An 18699-nucleotide genomic window follows, 5' to 3' on the forward strand; every position below is an offset into this window, starting at 1 on the left:
CATGAGATATTTCTTTATGTGACACCTTGGTAGTGAGACACCTTTTTATAGGCCATCATTTGAGACTGAAACAGCTGATACTAAATTGCACTGATAAGGGGCAGGATTGCTTTCTAATTACTGATAGATTTCAGATGGTGTCTTGGCTTTCCATGCCTTTATGCACCTCCCTTTCTTCATAATACTTTTTCCTTTGCTCAATACTTTTTCCTTGTGTCATTCCATTTTATTACACATAACTTAATTTCTGAACTTGCTTGTTTTGGTTTCTTTGTATGTATATATTGCATACCAACACGTGGTGAAAATTTCATATCAAGCGCACCTTTAGAAATATATTTACTGAGAAAAATGGTGATGTGTTCAATACTTATTTTACTCGCTGTATTTTTCCAAATGAATCAAAGTTCAAAAAATGTATGAATCTTGGGCAAAAACATTTGTAAATAGACCCCTCTGAGTCATTTAACCACTTGCCTACAGGGCACTTTTACCCCCTTCCTGGCCAGGCCAATTTTCAGCTTTCAGCGCTGTCACACTTTGAATGACAATTGCGCAGTCATGCAACACTGTACCCAAAAACTATTTTATAATTTTTTTGCGACAGATAGAGCTTTCTTTTGGTGGTATTTAATCAGTAACACTCTGAAAGACTGAAAATTAAAAAAAAAAAAAAAAAGTTTCTCAGTTTCGGTTATAAAATTTTGTAAATAAGTAATTTTTCTCCTTCACGGATGTGCGCTAATGAGGCTGCAGTGATGGGCACTGATAAGCTGCACTGATGGGCATTGACAAGCAGCACTCATATGTGGCACTGATTGGAACGGTTAGACAGCACTGAAAGGCAGCTCTGATGTGCACTGGTAGGCACTGACAGGGGGCATTGATAGGCCACTCTAACTGCGCATGCGCACCCCCAGGGGTGCATGGCGATTGGTGGTGCGCTGTGTCCCTGGGATACGTCCTCCCAGAACGAGAGAATCGCCGCCCGTCCGTCATTTACTTATATGGCGGGCGGGAGGCGGTTAAAGAAAGGGGTGTTTTATTTAGGTCAATGGCTAAAAGTACAGGTGTAGTATATCCTCACCTTTGGCTTTTCGAGGAGTGCTCTCTTCTATCCACAGAACCTTTGGAAGACCCCTCAAAAGCTTCAGAAGATAGGGAACCACATGGTCTTTGTGCTAAAAATACAGATAAGCATTGCATAACTATATTTATCTTTATTTTCAAATAAAATGCCTGCAGTATAATCTGTCTACATGACTGTAAGCAGCAGACAGAAAGAAAAAAGAAAAAACAGCATTAGCATTCTGTGTTACTACTGTTTAGAAATATTCCTCCTGTAATGACATAAAGATAACATGAGAGGAGGGCAGAAAACATTATATAATTACAGACTGTAGAGTACAAGACAACAATCCCATCTTCTGTATATGTGAAATTATAAGCAAAGGCCAAACCATATTATTATTTTCTTTTTTTGGTTTTAGCTTTGACTAGAGTGGGGGAAGGGTTAGGCTCTCTGTAAAGTTTGCATTACTTTTTGTCTCTGTAGGACAGATCCATCCCTCTGTTTGTATAGATGACCATTGTCAATGAAACAGTGAGGGGAAATCAAAAAAAATGTACGGTCGACCCCAGAACAAGAAGAGAGGTGAAATCTCCAATTCGAGTCACCTGTTGCAGGAAGAAAGTTATCTCCCCTCACTTTTTGGAAATTTTGTCTAACTTTCCATTGCGTCTCTGGGACAGGAAGTGAAGGGAAATTTCCCCATTACATAAAAAGCCAATAATAACCTGAAGGGGAGGTTTATCAAGTATACCAGTAATTGTGGGCTAACAGTAACAAAAGGTCATAAATTAAATTAGTATAACACATACCTGAAGTTCAGATTCAACCAAGAAAATGCCCAAAGCAATAAGGGCATCTCTTCTTCTCTCATCCAGCTGAAATACCTCATGGAAGTCAACAGGGCACATACACAGCAGCTTCTGTACCTGCAATAAAGCACGTAAGAAGGTAAGAAAAGTTTCACTATAAATACCACAAATATGGAATTTGACAAAATATAACAAAATGACTTAATGGCTATAAAAGCAACAAAGTGAAAATCGGCATATTTAATTTTTCCATTGAAGTTTAATGTGCTTATATTTTGTGGCACTCCTGACTTTGTCCCTCCTCACTGGGCAGATCGATAGCAGTGGAAGCCAATAAACTCCAGTAATGAGGGAGCAAGTGGCAGGGCTCAGTCCTGCTGTCCATGTCAATAGACAGAGCAGTGCCCCCATAGGAATCTAATTCCTACTGGAGGAAGCAACAAGAGAGGAGAAGCTAGGAGCGTAGGCGGGGGACCCGAGAAGAGGAGGATTGGGGCTGCTCTGTGCAATTCTATTGCACAGAGCAGGTAAGTAAAGACATGTTTGTTATTTTAAAAAAAGTTTTACTTTACAACCACTCTAAATTTGAAAAAAATAAATAAAATTTTTCATTCCATACCTTATTTTCGAACCTCTAGAGCAGGCATCACTAAATGGTGGACCACAGTCCGGATCCAGACCCAGAAACATTCCTTTCCGGACCGCAGCCTCACCAAATAGTTGCCTGAATCTCGCTGGCTCACCACTATTACCCTCAAGGAAGAGCACAACATTTGAGGCGCAGCAGGTCTATCCCTTTCATAATATCGCAGCACTACCTCCTTCCCACACTGTCCTACCTTATTCACAAAAGCCGGGAAGCACAGCAGGTCTGGACATAGGACGGGGCTTTTCATGTTAGGAAGTGAGTGATTGGTTGCCAATGATTGATTGCTAGGCAGTGGGGCAGTCCAAGCAATCATTTACCCGCCTTTAACATGAAAATCCTGCCCTATGTTCAGATCTGCCGTGCTTGCTGTCTTGTGTGAATAAGGTAGGACAGTGTGGGGAGGAGTGGGAGGAAGGGGCGGGAGTGCTGCGATATTAAAAAGGGACACGAATCTGTAATATGCACCGAGGACTGTGATGGGGCAATCTGTGATGGGGGGGTCTGTGATGAGAGATGATCTGTGATGAGGGGGGATCTGAGCTGAGGGGATCAGTAGGTGATGGAGGGGGGTCTATGATGAGCAGGGTCTGTGATGGGACGGTCAGTCATGGGATGGTCAGTGATGGGACGGTCAGTGATGGGGTAGGGGGTCTGTGATGTAAGATGGGGGTGGGGGGAGGAACGGTGATGTGCACAGGAGGCCGTGGTGTGAAGTATCGGAGTCACAGCACCAACATGACACCCGAAGCTCCACTGGAAGAAAATTTTACTGTCTGGACCCCCATGAATTTTAATTTAGTCCCCCTGGTCTAGAGTCTCTATGCTTCTCTATACAATGCAAGCCAATCATAGCTGTTGAAAAGAACCAGCAGGGTGCTGTACACAGTTTCCTGGAAAAAAAAAAATCAGTGCCCTGCCACAGTCCCCTTCCCAAGTGCCCTCAGTCCTGATATATGCAGTAATATGGTTTGTGGGAGATGTTATGTATATATAAAAATGCCTTGATGTGGGAAGAAGTCAGTTTTTAGAGTGGGCATTTCTAGGCAGGTGCATTTACATGTAAAAATGCCATAGGTAACACCCACCTGAGACTTTGCGCCTCTGTGATTGAAAGAATTGAAATTAAATGAATGAATGGGATGAGCCAAGGACAGTTAGGCTGGGTGCAAATAGTTAGATGATGCTGGAAGTTCTTTAGCCAGGACATGGGGCATTAATCTTTTAAAGCACTCTGCGAGAAGCTCAAAAAAGAAGGTTAGGACCAAATTTCTCATCAATTTATTGCTACCTTGATGGTTAGCAGTAGTTAGTCTGATTCAACTTGACTGGATGTCTTAGGCCAATTTCTATATTTAAAAGGGGAACTCCAACCTTACCTCCAGTCTTGCACAGTTGTACAGGCTCTTCTGTACTGAAATTGCTCAGTCTGTTTTAACTGCACCCTTTGTTTCATGTAACTCTTCTAATCATCAAACTATCCGTTATGTACAGCAATTACAGTTTTAGATCTTTGGCTTTCTGGCTTTTAGGAGTATTGTAACTAAAGGATCTTGTAGCTCTTCCCAAAGGTGCAACTGGCCTTTAGGGCTCTTTCCCATAACACCTTGACAGTGTTTGAACCTGGTGACTGAGCAAGTCAACCTGTCAAAGACAGACCTTGTGATCCTTGTTTCTTTACCAAACAGGTGTTATATAGCTACGAAGTATGCTTTAGATTGTGGTTTGCTGGATTATAGAATAGTCCTTGCTTTATTCTTTGAAACCCTGCCTCTAAGGGCAACATTCCGGAGTTGTATGTTCTATGTGGCAGATTATTCTGTTATGTGGTGTGTACCATTTAAAGCAAACTTTTCATAAGACAAACCTGGAGGCTGCTGCTGCCTTCCTTGTAAAATGCTAGCTTCCTGTCTGTAATGCTAAATCTCTGACTTGAACACATTTGGAACCACTGACCTGGGTTAAACATGTAGCAAATGAAGTCTGAACTCCTGATCTGCATTCTTATTCGAGGTCAGTGACTCAGAAAGGACATTTGATCAGAATAATAACCAGGCTTCCAGAAATTTCAGGAGGATATTGCAATGACAGCATTGAGGGTCTACCCTAGCATCTGATACAATGATCAACCTTTATTTAAAAAATAAAAAACAATAGGCTGAGAAGTAGGAAAGCTGAGAAAGCTGCTTCATTGTGGCTACTTTTTAAAGGTGAAGTTTAGAGGTTATTGTTTTTTTGTCTGGGATACAACGCTGCACACATTAGTTCGGTACAACGATGCATATCTCATTATCTGCAGGTGCTTGCTTCTGCCAAAAATCCTCCCAGATGTGCCTCCGCATAGCCACTGGATACTGTTCTGAGCAGCTGTCTTCTAGCACTGTGAGAGTTAACTGCAGCCACATTTACAGTGGTGGCCCGCCCCCTTCTGCCTCTCCACCATTCACAGAACTTGTATTACTACACTCCCAAAAAGTACTGCATTCTGTAAATGGGCAGTGGGCTCATGTCTGGTGTAACCTTTCTCTAAAGCGGCCACAACAGGTAAATCACAGCGCAGTAAGACAGACACTCAGGGCAGTACTTAGCACATTTTTAAATGCAAAATGTAAAAACTTAAATGCAAAATTTGGAAAATGAAATGAGGAAATTGGAAACTGAAATGTGGAATGCAAAATTTGGAAATTGGAATGCAGCATTTGAAATGCGAAACTGGAATGTGAAATTTAAAAATTGGAATGTGAAATTTAAAAATTGGAATTCAAAATTTGAAAGTTAAAATGCAAAATTTGTAAATCAAAATACAAAATTTGTAAATTGGAAGGCAGACACTGAAATGCAAAACTTGGAAATTGGAATGTAGAATGCAAAATTTAAAACTTGAAATGTGAAATTTTGAGATTAAAATGCAGAATTTGGGAACTGGAGTGCGGAATGCAAAATTTAGAAATTGAAATGTGAAATTTTGGAACGTGGTAATTGGAATTCGAATTTTAGAAATGGAATGTGAAATTTAGAATTTGAAATGCTAAATTTGGAAATTGTAATGCAAAACTTGGACATTGGAATGTGGAATCTGAAATTTGTAAAAGGGAAATGTGGAATTTGGAAACTGTAATGCAGCATTTGAAAAATTGGAAATTGAAATCTGGAATTTGGAATGCAAAATTTTAAATGTGGAATTTGAAATATGAATTTTGGGATCTGAAATGCAAAATTTTGAAATTGGAATGCGGAATTTGGGAAATGGAATGTGGAATGTGGCAATGCTAAATTTAAACACTCTAATGCAAAATTAAGATATTGAAAAGCGGAATTTGAAAAATTGGAAATTGAAATGAGGAATGTGGAATACAAAATTTGGAAATTGGAATGCAAAATTTGGACATTGGAGTACGTAATTTTGAAAAATTGGAATACACAATTTGAAAAATTGGAAATTGACATGTAGAATGTGGAATGCAAAATTTAAAAATTGGAATGCAGATTTTGTAAAATTGGAATGTGAAAATTTTAAAATTGAAATGTGAAACAAAATATTTGAGAATGCGGAAATTGAATTGCAAAATTCAAAAATTTGGAATGCGAAAACAGAAATGAAAAATTTTGGAAAATGGATTGCAAAATTTGTAAAATTAGAAATTGGAATGCTGAATGTGAAATTTTAAAACCGAAAAGCAAAATTTGGAAATCGAAATGCAAAATTTGGAAATTGGAATGTGAAATTTGGAAGTTGGAATGCAAAATTTGGAAGTTGGAATGCAAAATGTTAAAACTGGAATGTAAAATTAGAAAACATGGAATACAGAAATTGAAATGAAAAAATGATAGCAAAATTTAAAAAACGGGAGTGCAGAATTTGTATAATTGGAAATTGAAATGCGAAATTTGAACATTTAAATGCAAAATTTGGACACTGGAATGCAGAATTTGAAATGCGGAAATTCAAATGTGAAATTTGGATGTTGGAAAATGGGAATGTTGAAATGCGACATTTGGAATACAGAAATTGGAATGCAAAATTTAAAATGCCAAAATTGGAAAATTGGGAATGCGGAAATTGAAATGCAAAATTTGGAAGTTGGAATGCAGACTTTCGAAATTGGAATGAGGAATGCAAAAATTAAAAAAAAACGGAATATGACATTTGTGGAATTTGGAATGCGACATTTTTAAAATTAGACATTGGAATACGGAAGGCAAGATTATAAAATTGAAATGTGAAATTTGACAATCTGGAAGGCGGAAATTTAAATGCGAAATTGTGCAGCCTTCAGATGAGCACAACAGTGCATAGAGAGTTTCATGGAATGGGTTTCCATGGCCGAGCAGCTGCATCCAAGCCTTACATCAAGTGCAATGCAAAGTTTTGGATACAGTGGTGTAAATTACGCCGCCACTGGACTCTAGAGCAGTGGGGATGTGTTCTCTGGAGTGAGGAATCACACTTCCCTGTCTGGCAATCCGATGGATGTGTCTGGGTTTGGGGTTGCCAGGAAACTGGTACTTGCCTTGCCTTGCATTGTGCCAAGTGTAAAGTTTGGGGGGGGATTATGGTGTGGGGTTGTTTTTCAGGGGTTGGGCTTGGCCCCTTAGTCCCAGTGAAGGGAACTTCTAAGGCGTCAGCATACCAAGATATTTTGGACAATTTCATGCTCCCACCTTTGTGGGAAGAGTTTAGGGATAGCCCCTTCCTGTTCCAACATGACTGTGCACCAGTGCACAAAGCAAGGTCCATAAAGACATGGATGAGCGAGTTTGGGATGGAGGAACTTGACTGGCCTGCATAGAGTCCTGACCGCAACCTGATAGAACACCTTTGGGAGGAATTAGAGCGGAGACTTCGAGCCAGGCCTTCTCGTCTGACAACAGTGCCTGACCTCACAAATGTGCTTCTGGAAGAATGGTCAAACATTCCCATAGACACACTCCTAAACCTTGTGGACAGCCTTCCCAGAAGAGGTGAAGCTGTTATAGCTACAAAGAGTGGGCCAACCCAATATTGAACCCTACAGACCAAGACTACGATGTCATTAACCCCTAGATGCAGAGCGCACGCAAATATATAGCCTCACGGCGTCTGGGTCTTGACGCCAAGCAGCCGCATATTTGCATTCCATTAGAAAATACATATGTGCTGAGTGCGCGCGCCCTGAGCGCTCACAGCACATATGTCCGTGACTCACGGAAAGGTCCCGATATCCCCTTTTTTCAATCATGTGACCGCCATGACAGCAAATCATGGCAGTCACATTACCCTAAAACCCCACCCGCCTCCCAGCTTCTGAAACTCTTAAAGGGCCGGGAGGCACCGGCGCAAAGGGGTTAAAGTTCATGTGCATGTAAAGACAGGAGGCCCAATACTTTTGGCACCCTGAAAACCCATCTCTTCAGGGAAGCCTACCCCGCCCTCACCGAACAGTCGATCTCCTCCTCTCCTCCTACCACTCCATCCCCCACAGCCATTTCCTCCTGTACTACTATCCCCTCCCTCCTGGATTGTAAGCTCCAAGGAGCAGGGCCCTCAAACCCCTCGTGTATTGTATTGTTACTGTATTGTCTCGTGTACTGTCCCCCCACTACTCTGTACAGCACTGAGCAAACTTTTTGACGCTATAAAAATACTGTATAATAATAATAATATAGTGTATTTACCATGACAAATGTTTAAGCTATAAAAAAAATATATATATATGTGAATGGAGGATATCCTTCTTTGTGAAATCTATCGTAATAAATGTCCCTTCATTTACCAAAGGCCACTGCCTGCCCTCTCACTAGTAGAAGGCAGTGTGCAAGATGAAAGGTACTGACGCAGGAAGGCAGTCCCTGGGAGCAGTGAGAACTAAACCTTCCTGTCCTTTCCACCCAAGGAAGCTGCCATCTTATCCTCTGTTTGATCTGAAGTTGCCATGGTGTTGCAAATGTGATCAGTTATGGCACCAGCCATTTATTGGCTTGACAGTTTGATTGAGAGCACAAGCAACTGTAACAATTACCTTTCCTGCATGACTGAAATGTACCTGTCTTGGGCAACAGTTGCTGAGCTTAGTTTCACTTTAAGGCTTTCTGTTCAAGGTGTACAGCTGTACAAATTGGCCAGTGAAATTTAATTCTGATCCCGATTGGAATGCCTGCATTCCATGAAACTAAGGATTTTGGTAGTGTGAGTTTACAAAAAAAAACAAACAAAACAAAAAAACACAACATGTTTTAAAAAACATAATCCACACTTACAAATATTAAAAGATAATTCCAGCTATACACATATTGACCCATTACATATACAGCAGACTCAAAATTCTAACACAACAAGATATGTATTCTTGTTTTTAAAGAAGTGACATATTTAAGGTAAGCCCAATTAGATTTGAAAATGATTGTTACAACTGTCCTGAAATAAACAATATTGCAAACAGGCAGGATTTTTAATACAGAAGAAACATGCTGTGCTAAGACTTTCAGCAATGCCAAGACGACTGAACTCCAGCGCATGTATGGGAGTGATGCTATATGGAAACAGCCGGGGATCAGACTTTTTTTACCTTAACCGCTTGCCCTCTGCCCTATAGCAGAAGTACTGCTACGGGGCGGTAGGGCTGCGCAAAATCATGTAAATATACGTGATTTGCATTTCCGGGTAGGGGGGCGCACGCACCCTACCTGCCCCGCTATTGGCTGACCGGGATGTCAATTACTGGGTCCCGGAAGGGACTGTGATCATCAGTAGGGCTGAGAGGGGAGAAATCTGTGTAAACAACACAGGTCTCACTCCTGTCAGCATGAACATGCTGCTTTGTATCTCTCTGCACAGCTGAGATACAAAGCAGCATGTCTCCCTAGTAAAACACACACAGGTAACCCTTTGATCGCCCCAGATGTTAACCCCTTCCTGCCCAGTGCCATAAGTACAGTGTCAGTTTTTTTTATTAGCACTGATCACTGTATTAGTGTCACTGGGGATGTCAGTGGCCATTAGTCAGTTCCCACTCAGTGTCAGAGTGCCCGCTGCAGTCCCACTATAAGTCGCTGATCGTTGCCATTACTAGTATATAAAAAACAAAAATAAAAATTCCAGTATTTATACACCATCATTTGAAGATGCTATAACTTTTACATAAAACAATATATACCTATTGGGTTTTATCTTTTTCAGCAAAGACATGTAGCAGAATACATTCTGGCTTAAATTAATGAAGAAATTAGATTTTTTTACATTTCTTTATTGGATAGCAAAACGTCAACACTATTGGGGTTTTTTTTTTTCAAAATTGTCGGTCTTTTTTTTGTTTATAGCACAAAACATTAAAAAACTGCAGAGGGGATCAAATACCACTGAAAGAAAGCTATTTGTGAGGAAGAAAATGACCAACTTAATTTGTTTACAGCGTTGCATGACCATGCAATCGTCAGTTAACGTAATGCAGCAGCGTATCGAAAAAAAATGGCCTGGTCAGGAAGGGGGGTAAATCCTCTGGAAGGCAAGTGGTTAATGCATTCCCTGCATTCAGGTAAAATAATATCCTACTAGTTGTGTAGCCCCTCACACTTCACTCTTACCCGAGTCCTATCTCAATCCAGCTATGTGTCCATCTGCTGCAGCTGTCTCTCTCTTCTCACAGGCTCAGAGACAGGATTGGGAACCACGGGCTCCTGCTGTGGGGGCAGGGGGTGGGTCAAAGCCATGCTGAGTGTGTCAATGGGCATGCACAGCCTGGCTTGGGAAAAAGCCCACATGTGCACCCCCTTATAGGACTCAGCTTCCTATGGTGGTGCATGGGGGAGAGGAGGAGCCAAGAGCACTGACTGGGGACCCCAAAAGAGGAGGTCTGGGGCTGCTCTGTGCAATATCATTGAGCAGAGCAGGCAAGTATACCATGTTTAGTATTTTAATAAAAGAATATTATTTACAACCTCTTTAACCATTTCAATACCGTGCAATTTTACACCTTCCTGCCCAGGCCATTTTTCAGGTTTCAGCGCTCTCACACTTTGAATGACAATTGCGCGGTCATACAACACTGTACCCAAACTAAAATGTTATCATTTTCTTCACATAACTAGAGCTTTCTTTTGGTGGTATTTAATCACCGCTGGGGTTTTTATTTTTTGCTAAATTAACAAAAAAAGACCAAAAATCTTGAAAAAAAAACACATTTTTCTTTGTTTCTGTTATAAAAGTTTACAAATAAATAATTGTTCTTCGTAAATTTAGGCCGAGATGTATTCTACTACATGTCTTTGGTGAAAATAACCCAAATTAGGATGTATTATTTAGTTTGTAGGAAAGTTATAGAGTTCACAAACTATGGTATAGATCTGAATATTGATCAGTCCTGAAGTACTGACGGCCAATCTAATTTCTTGAGGTCCAAGAATGTCAGAATAGTACAGATATCCCCAAATGACCCCTTTTTGCAGAGTAGACAGTCCGACGTACTTCATAAGAGGCATGGCGAGTTTTTTGAAGTTGTATTTTTTTGTCATAATTTTTCAGAAAATTAAAAAATTAAAAAAATTATTTTCACTATTTTTTTTTTTTACATACTGTCACCAGTGCAGTACAGCGTCATCATATAACTGGCATGGCGGTGAACAGGGACACTGACTGGTGACAGTATGAAAAAAATATATATATTTTTTTATTTTTATTTTTTTTTTTATTATTTTTAATTTTTTATGACACTTTTTTTTTTTTAAGATTTTTTTTTTATATTTTACTATGACCAAAGTAGTACAATGTTACCATAGTAACATTGTACTACTTTGGGGAAGTGATCAGTATTTTGTTTTGTTTTTTTTTTACACAATTTGCTTATAGCAAAGAATTTCTTTGCTATAAGCAAGCATTTACCTGAATGAAATTGATTAATTCAGCTTTTTTTTTTTTTTTTTTTTGTGCTTAGCTGTGATTTGGTCACAGCTAACCACATGACATGTGCATGTGATTAGCTGTGACCATTCACAGCTAGGCACTAGTATACAATGGATGGCATGAATGAAGCCATCCATTGTATACAACTGTCATGTGACCTGCTGTGATTGGTCACTGCAGGTCACATGGTACCAGCAACGGGAGCCGGTACTCGGATGTCGGCCGTGTCCGAGGTACACGCCCGGTGACAGATCGCGCTGCTGCGCCGCTCTGCATTAGCGCAAACTGCGCATGTGCGGGAGCACGCCAAATGGCGTGCACCCGGAATGCAGCAACACATTTGAAGCTGCCAAACGGCCATTGGCCGGGCGGCAAATGGTTAAGACTTAGGCTCCTTTCATACAGGCAGTGTCCTTCCAATAAGCAGGGATTCCATGAACAGATCCCTTGCTGAATCAGCAGAACAGATGTCACTTGTGTGGCATGTGTCCATTTTTGCCTCCATCTTGGAGGAAATAAACCCAGCAATGTATCAGTTTCTCAAAACAGTAATTTTCAAGGCATGCTGTGAAAGATAAATGGTCACAGCTGCTTCTGCTCCTAACAACTGTCAAGTCCTCACTGATCACATGTGCAGCACAATGGCAACGGCAGATCAAACAGAGGCTAAGATGGCAGCTTCCTTGGCCGTGAAAGATAGGAGGGTTAATCTGCTTTAGCAGACCCATGTTATGGGCTCTGATCTGTCACATTTAGGTCCAAAAAGATGGCAAAAGATGCAGAACTTCTCATTTTAGTTTTCAGAACTAGATGGTCTCAGAAGTAAACAGACATGTCCGTTTTCATCCTCCTGCCCACAGACCTAACACTGAGCTTTGGTTCAGACACACCTGAAACACTGACAGGCAGATCTGATCAAATAAACCCTTATGTCTCAATGGTAGTGAAAAAGTAGTAGATGGTAAATGTAGTACGTGTGCTATATCACACGGAAATACGAATTACAAACATCGTTGCAGTGAAGGAACAATTTAACTACAAATATTTAGGCCTCTTTCACACCATATGTACATAAAAACCAATGGAAAAAACATGGAGATTTGACATGCATAGTTCACCACATGTGCAGCGAGATGCATTTTCTAACATAGGTCTCTGTAAAGACACCCAAAAAAACCCCAATTGTTTTCAATGTGTCCTGTTCACACCACAATGTCGGTGTCATGTGAATTTTTTTCTGCACAGAAATATGCAACAAAAGAGTTCTCTGCAAGAACACGAAGAAAACAATTCCAAATTCCTAGTTGTTAACTCCAAATTCTGCATTCCAAAATTTTCAACATGTCACATTTGAAGTTCTGCATACCAATTTCCAAATGCTGCATTTCACATTATAAATTTGCATTTCAAACGTCCAAATTTCCCATTGCCAAATTTCCAAATTTTGCATTTCAATTTTCAAATTCTGCATCTCAAAATTCGCATTTCTCATCCACATTTCAAAGTTCCATATTTTGCTTTTTAATTAGCAAATTTTGCATTTCAAATTCTGCATTTTTGAGTTTCAAATTTCACATTCCAAATGTCAAATTTCACATTCCACTTTTAAAATTTTGCATTCCACATGCCAAATGTGCAAATTTTGCATTATAATTTTAAAAATTTGCATTTCAAATTCTACATTTCTTAGTTCCAAATTTCGCATTACAATTTTCAAATTTCGCATTGCACTTTCCAAAATCTGCATTTCAATTTTCAAAATTTGAGTTCAAAATTCTCAGTTTCAAATATTAAATTTCGCATTTCCACTTCCAAATTTTGCGTTCCAGTTTTTCAAATTCTGCATTCCAATTTCCAAATTTCTCATTTCAATTTTCAAATTCTGCATTCCAAATTCTTCTTTCCAATTTCAAAATTTCACATTCTACATTCCAATTTTCAAATTCTGCATTTTGATGTTCAAATTTTGTTTCAATTTTAAAATACTGCATTTCAATTTTCAAAATTTCAAGTTGCAAATATAAAATTTAGCATTTCCAATTTCAAAATTTCTATTTCAATTTTCAAAATTTTCGAGTTGCAAATATTACATTTCGCATTTCCAGTTTCAAAATTTTGATTTCCAATTTTCAGATTCCGTATTCCAATTTCTGCATTTCCTAGTTCCAAATTCAAAGTTCTTGGTTCCAAGTTCAAAGTTCCTGTTCCAGAATCCCTAGCTTCAGAATTTGAAGACTGGAAATCCAAATTCCGAGTTATGAAAACTCACGACACCAACTCTGTGGTGTGAACAGAGCATATAGAAAACAAATTACTTTGTTAGTGCCCTTAAAGAGACCTACATTTAAAAAAACCTGTCTTTGCGCATAGTGTACACAAGTCCAAAATGTTCTATGCAAGTCAAATCTGCACCAATTTCAAAATTTCACATACCAAATTTCACATTTAAATTTTCAAATTCTGCATTTCAAATTCCAAAATTCTGCATTTCAATTTCTAAATTTTGCATTCCACATTCCAAATTCTGCATTTTAAATTCCAATTTCCAAATTCCATAATTTTCATTTCAATTTTGAAATTTCACATTTCCATTTTTAAAATCTACATTTCACTTTTCAAATTTTGCATTTTAATTTTTTTATTCTGCATTTCCAATTTTGCATTTCCAAGTTCCAAATTTCACATTTCAATTTTTGCATTCCAATTTACAAATTTCACAATTTAATATTCCATATTTCACATTTTAAATTCCCAATTCTGCATTCCACAATTTTCAAGTTTTGATTTAAAATTTTGCATTTCAATTTTAAAATTCTGCATTCCACTTTCAGAATTCTGCATTCCACATTTTCCAAATTTTGCATTTCAATTTCCAACATTTCCAAATTATGCATTCCTATTTCCAAATTCTGCTTTTCAATTTATTCACCAGTTTTTATTAGTATATAGTGTGCATGATGCCTTATATTTTTTTAAGATTGCTATATTCTCATATTTAGTCAAGTAAACTTTGCATGCATTGCACGCTTGTAGCGCATTCATTGTCAATCGTACCTCAAACATTGTAAGCAGACATGAGTTTATCTACAAGCAACAAATGTCAAAACCAGTGGTTAAAAACATGCAAAGCTCAATGCGCAAAAAGCTACATGAGCTACTTTGACACATTTGGAGCACGTAGGGCAGACCACTGAAATGAACAGGATGCTCTATGTGTAATGTGAAAAAGTGCATAAACACAGCATGATTTTGCACACATTCCCAATATGTCTAGATGTGAATGAAGCTTGACATAAGTAAGTTTAGTCCCCAGACACAAATATCACACAGTTCATAAGTTCCTTGATTCCCACCCTTCCATATCTGTTCGAGGTGGAACCAAGTTAGGGCAACCTTTCAAAATAAATAAGCAAATGTTAATAAAGGTAGCTATAAAATAATTGTTTTCCTAATTATAGAACCACTTCAGTTTTCATAATTTGAACTCCCATCTTCCTGCATCGAAATATGAATGGACTGTTTAACAGGCAACAGAGTTTGTTGTCCAGTGCCCTCTGTAATCTAACAGACTTGGGCAGACAGGCAGCTCCAAATGAACTGCTCTCTGGCTATTGCACCGACTGGCACCCTCTTGTTTTCTCTGCTTAGACTACAAGTCTGCACCACTCTGTCATTCTCCCCAATGTGCTGCCATTTTACATTTCTAAACATTGTTCTCTAATGTGTTTAATGAAAATAGATCCTTATGCAGGCCATAGACGGGTCGTTTATTGGCTGAATTTTCGTCCGAAAGAAAAATCAACCGATATTCACACCGTTAGTGGGGCAATGCCGTCGGCTGTTTTTTGCAGATCTTCTCATTTCTTTTTATCGGTCATGCTGGAAAATCCACAAAAAAAAATGACGTTTTTTGTAAACATTGGTGGTGGCATCCATAGCAGCAATGACCGAATTTTTATTTATCGGCCGACAAAAGGCCCGTCTAAGGCCAGCCTTACTGTATGTGGCAATCTCAGTAGCTACAGATACAATCACAGTAGCCCTTGTCAATTATTACTGTATCAATGTGTTGGCACAACAAAAACAACCCCCACCCAACACTTCTAGAGTTAAATGCTTGTTACATCTAGAGGGAAATGAGAAGGCTATGTTACCCTACCCCTACTCCAGTGCTAACCTTTCCCTCTTAAAGTGACATTAAAGCTTTTTCACATTAAAATATCAAACATGATATACTTACACGCTCTGTGCAATGGTTTTGCACAGAGCAGCCCTGATCCTCTTCTTCAGGGGTTCTTCACCAGTGCTCCAGGCTCCTCCTCTTTGGCTAGTGCCCCCAAGGAAAGACACTTTCCATGGGGGCACCCATGTGGACTCGCTCCTGAGCCACCCTGTCTGCTTATATTGACACAGAGCGGGTGGCTCAGTCCCGCCCCCCACTCCATCATCACAGCATTTGATTGACAGCAATGGAAGCCCATGGCTACCACTGCTATCAACCTGCCCAGTGAGGAGGTAGACAGCAGTAAGATCCACTGCTCTCATGCATATCGCTGGATTGGATTGGGCACAGGTAAGAAAAGGGGGAGGGGAGCAGGGTGGGTTGTGCACAGAGAGCATGAAAGTGAAAACCCTTAAATTGATACTAAAGGCTTCATTTTTTTTTTACTTAAAACAACAAACATGTTATATTTACCTGCTGCGCGCAGTGGTTTTGCACAGAGCAACCCAGATCCTCCTCTTCTTGGGTCCCACACAGGCGCTCCTGGCCCCTCCCTCTTGTTGGGTGCCCCACAGCAAGCAGTTTGCCATAGGGGCACCCAAGCGTGTTTCCAAGCTGCTGCTCTGTGTATCCATTCACACATGGAGCTGTGGCTCAGCCCCGCCCCCTCTCACTTCTCATTGGCTCACTTGCTCTGATTGGCAGCAGCGGGAGCCAATGGCTCCCGCTGCTGTCTCAGCCAATGAGGAGAGGGAGTGCCAGGATAGCTGAGACTCCAGTGCACATAACTGCATCAAGAGGGGGCTTAGGTGAGTATTGGGGGGGGGATGCTGCACAGAGAAGGGTTTTTACCTTCATGCATAGAATGCATGAAGGTGAAAAACCTTGAGCCTTTACAACCACTTCAAGGCTTTTGGACCACTTTAAGAAATGCAGTATTCCACTTTGCTCCTCTACCCCTAGGCAAAGACAAGCATTTAACTCTTGCAGTGTTTTGTGGGGGGCTCACTGCATGGGTGTTTTTTTCTCTGGTGCCTGGAGTTTGGCATTACGGTTGAACAATGAAACTAACAGATTGTAGATTTGCTGTGACTTTACAATCCTATTTAATGAACTCTTAATGAAATCAGACCTTTATGTGTATGGGGTAACTTGAGGAAATACAGGTACAATCATCACAGGTCTGGCCAACTGTCACTGTATTAGAAGTGTGTAACCAAAGTACAAATTAGCGGTGCACTGAAACAAAAATTCTGGTGCCGAGACCATTACCAAAAATTCAGAATGCATGTGGCCGAAAACCGAACCAAAACCAAAATGTCTGCGTATGTGGGGGTGGGGAGGCTCCATCATGTATGTATAATATATATTTTCTAAACTTATGATTTTATTGCTATCACATAGGGAACCATAGGTCCCCTGTGTGACAGCATATGAGTGACAGGTCCTCTTTGTAGGGGGGAGGGGCAGCGTGTGCAAGGAGGGGGCAAGAGGGGAGCAGTGTATACAGATATGCTCCCTCACTGGCTGTCACTATATGTTGGTGCCGATTTTTAAATGCAATTGCCGGCTTTTTTTTTCTTCACTATAGCTCACAAAATCAGCTGTCACTTTTGCTGAAGCTAAAGGAAACTTTGTTTCTTATATCTTGGGAAAGAAACTAAAAGGAAACATGGTTTCTTTTAACTAGGGGAAAGAAACTAAAAAGGTAACTGTTTCTTTTAGCTGGGGGAAGTAAAAGTTGATTCTGTGAGCTATACTGAAAAAAAAAAAAAGCTGGTAATAAAATTTAAAAACCAACACTGACATATACTGACAGCTAGTCACTGTATACACTGCTTCTCTCCTACCTTTATCAGCCCTCCCCCCCCTTTCACATCTGCAGTACACAGTCTCCTGTATCAGCTAAATTTTTCCTATCGGCATTTATTTTTGGCCAATATGTTTCAGTGGCCGAAATTTCGGTGCATCCCTAGTACAAATAAATGGTGACTTGCTATGAAACTGTGAGGCTTTGCACTGTCTGCTGGGTCATAGGAGAACAAAATTATGGCCAAACATGCTTTTGTCTTTACTTCTCTTTTAAAGTGTTACTAAACCCACAACAGCAAAATCATTCTGTGTGTGCAGTAAAGCATGCTTGTTACACTCACTCTGGAACCTAAGGGGTTAATCCTCTGCATTGTGTAAAAAGGATGTTTGATCCTGACTTCTCAGATCCTCATCTTCTAGTGTCCCCAATCCATCTACTGATAGAACAGAGCATAGGGGGCAAGGTGCACAAGCTCAGTTTGGTGTGTATTGCTAGAGTTTTTTTCTTTGGGATGGTGCATGAGATCAGCACCAGGCCAATCAGCACTGTTCAGACAGAGGTCAGGGGTTTTCCATCCTCCTGGAGTAGAAAAAAACTCCTCCTACAAGCTTTACCCAGTGCTCTGCTGAACACTGATAGAAGTCACAAGACTGCTCTGTTGATGAGGAATGGTATTTAGCAGTTTATATTTACTAAAATAATTGCATTTCCATGTTGTGTGTACTGTGGGAGACCAGATATAGTGAATGCAGGGTCCTGGGTTTAGTAACATTTAAAATACACAGCACTGTACACCCAATACAGATCTGGGGGATGATCACTTCTCCTTATGACAGGTGACTGGAGAGCCCAGAGCCCTGGACAGTGCTGTGTATACCCGCCCCTGGTCACTGACAGCTGATCCTCCTCACTCACAGGTGTCAGGCCCTGTTCCAGCTCCACTGACAGGTACTGCGCCCCCATCAGGGCTGTGAACACGGCCAGTCTAATCCACAGCTCAGCCAGTGTCCCCCTGGCACGCCGACTCCAGGCTACGTGCTCACCTTTTCCAGGGCAGCCGGCCTCTGCACGGCCAGGGAGCGGGCCAGGGACAACACGGTGTTAAAATAAAACCCCCGGGAGGCTCCGCCGCCCCTCTTGGCCGCCATCTTCCCCCCGGAGCCGTCAGATGACGTCTCCACTCAACTTCATCACATGACCATAGAGAAGTGACGGCAGCATAACCTGACGAGTTGCCGTGTTACTATGGTGACAAACAATGG

At 40.4% G+C, this 18699-nt stretch overlaps 1 protein-coding gene across 2 annotated transcripts in view; it reads right to left on the reverse strand.

Moving 5' to 3' along the window:
• Nucleotides 1-18617, reverse strand: part of PI4KA (phosphatidylinositol 4-kinase alpha) — a 168707-nt gene extending 150090 nt beyond the window's left edge. For both annotated transcript variants that reach the window (XM_089653173.1, XM_089653172.1), the window contains exons 1-3: nt 18481-18617; nt 1882-1998; nt 1088-1181 (exon numbers count right to left, since the gene is read on the reverse strand). In XM_089653173.1, coding sequence (XP_089509299.1) covers nt 1088-1181; nt 1882-1998; nt 18481-18585 — 316 coding nt within the window. In that variant the 5' untranslated portion in view covers nt 18586-18617. The remainder of the gene's footprint in view (nt 1-1087; nt 1182-1881; nt 1999-18480) is intronic.
• Between the last annotated feature and the right edge of the window lie 82 nt (nt 18618-18699).

Source organism: Staurois parvus, unplaced genomic scaffold (assembly GCF_062004578.1).
Source record: "Staurois parvus isolate SC_StPar_1 unplaced genomic scaffold, SC_StPar_1.0 ptg000704l, whole genome shotgun sequence".
NCBI classification, from domain to species: Eukaryota; Metazoa; Chordata; class Amphibia; order Anura; family Ranidae; genus Staurois; species Staurois parvus.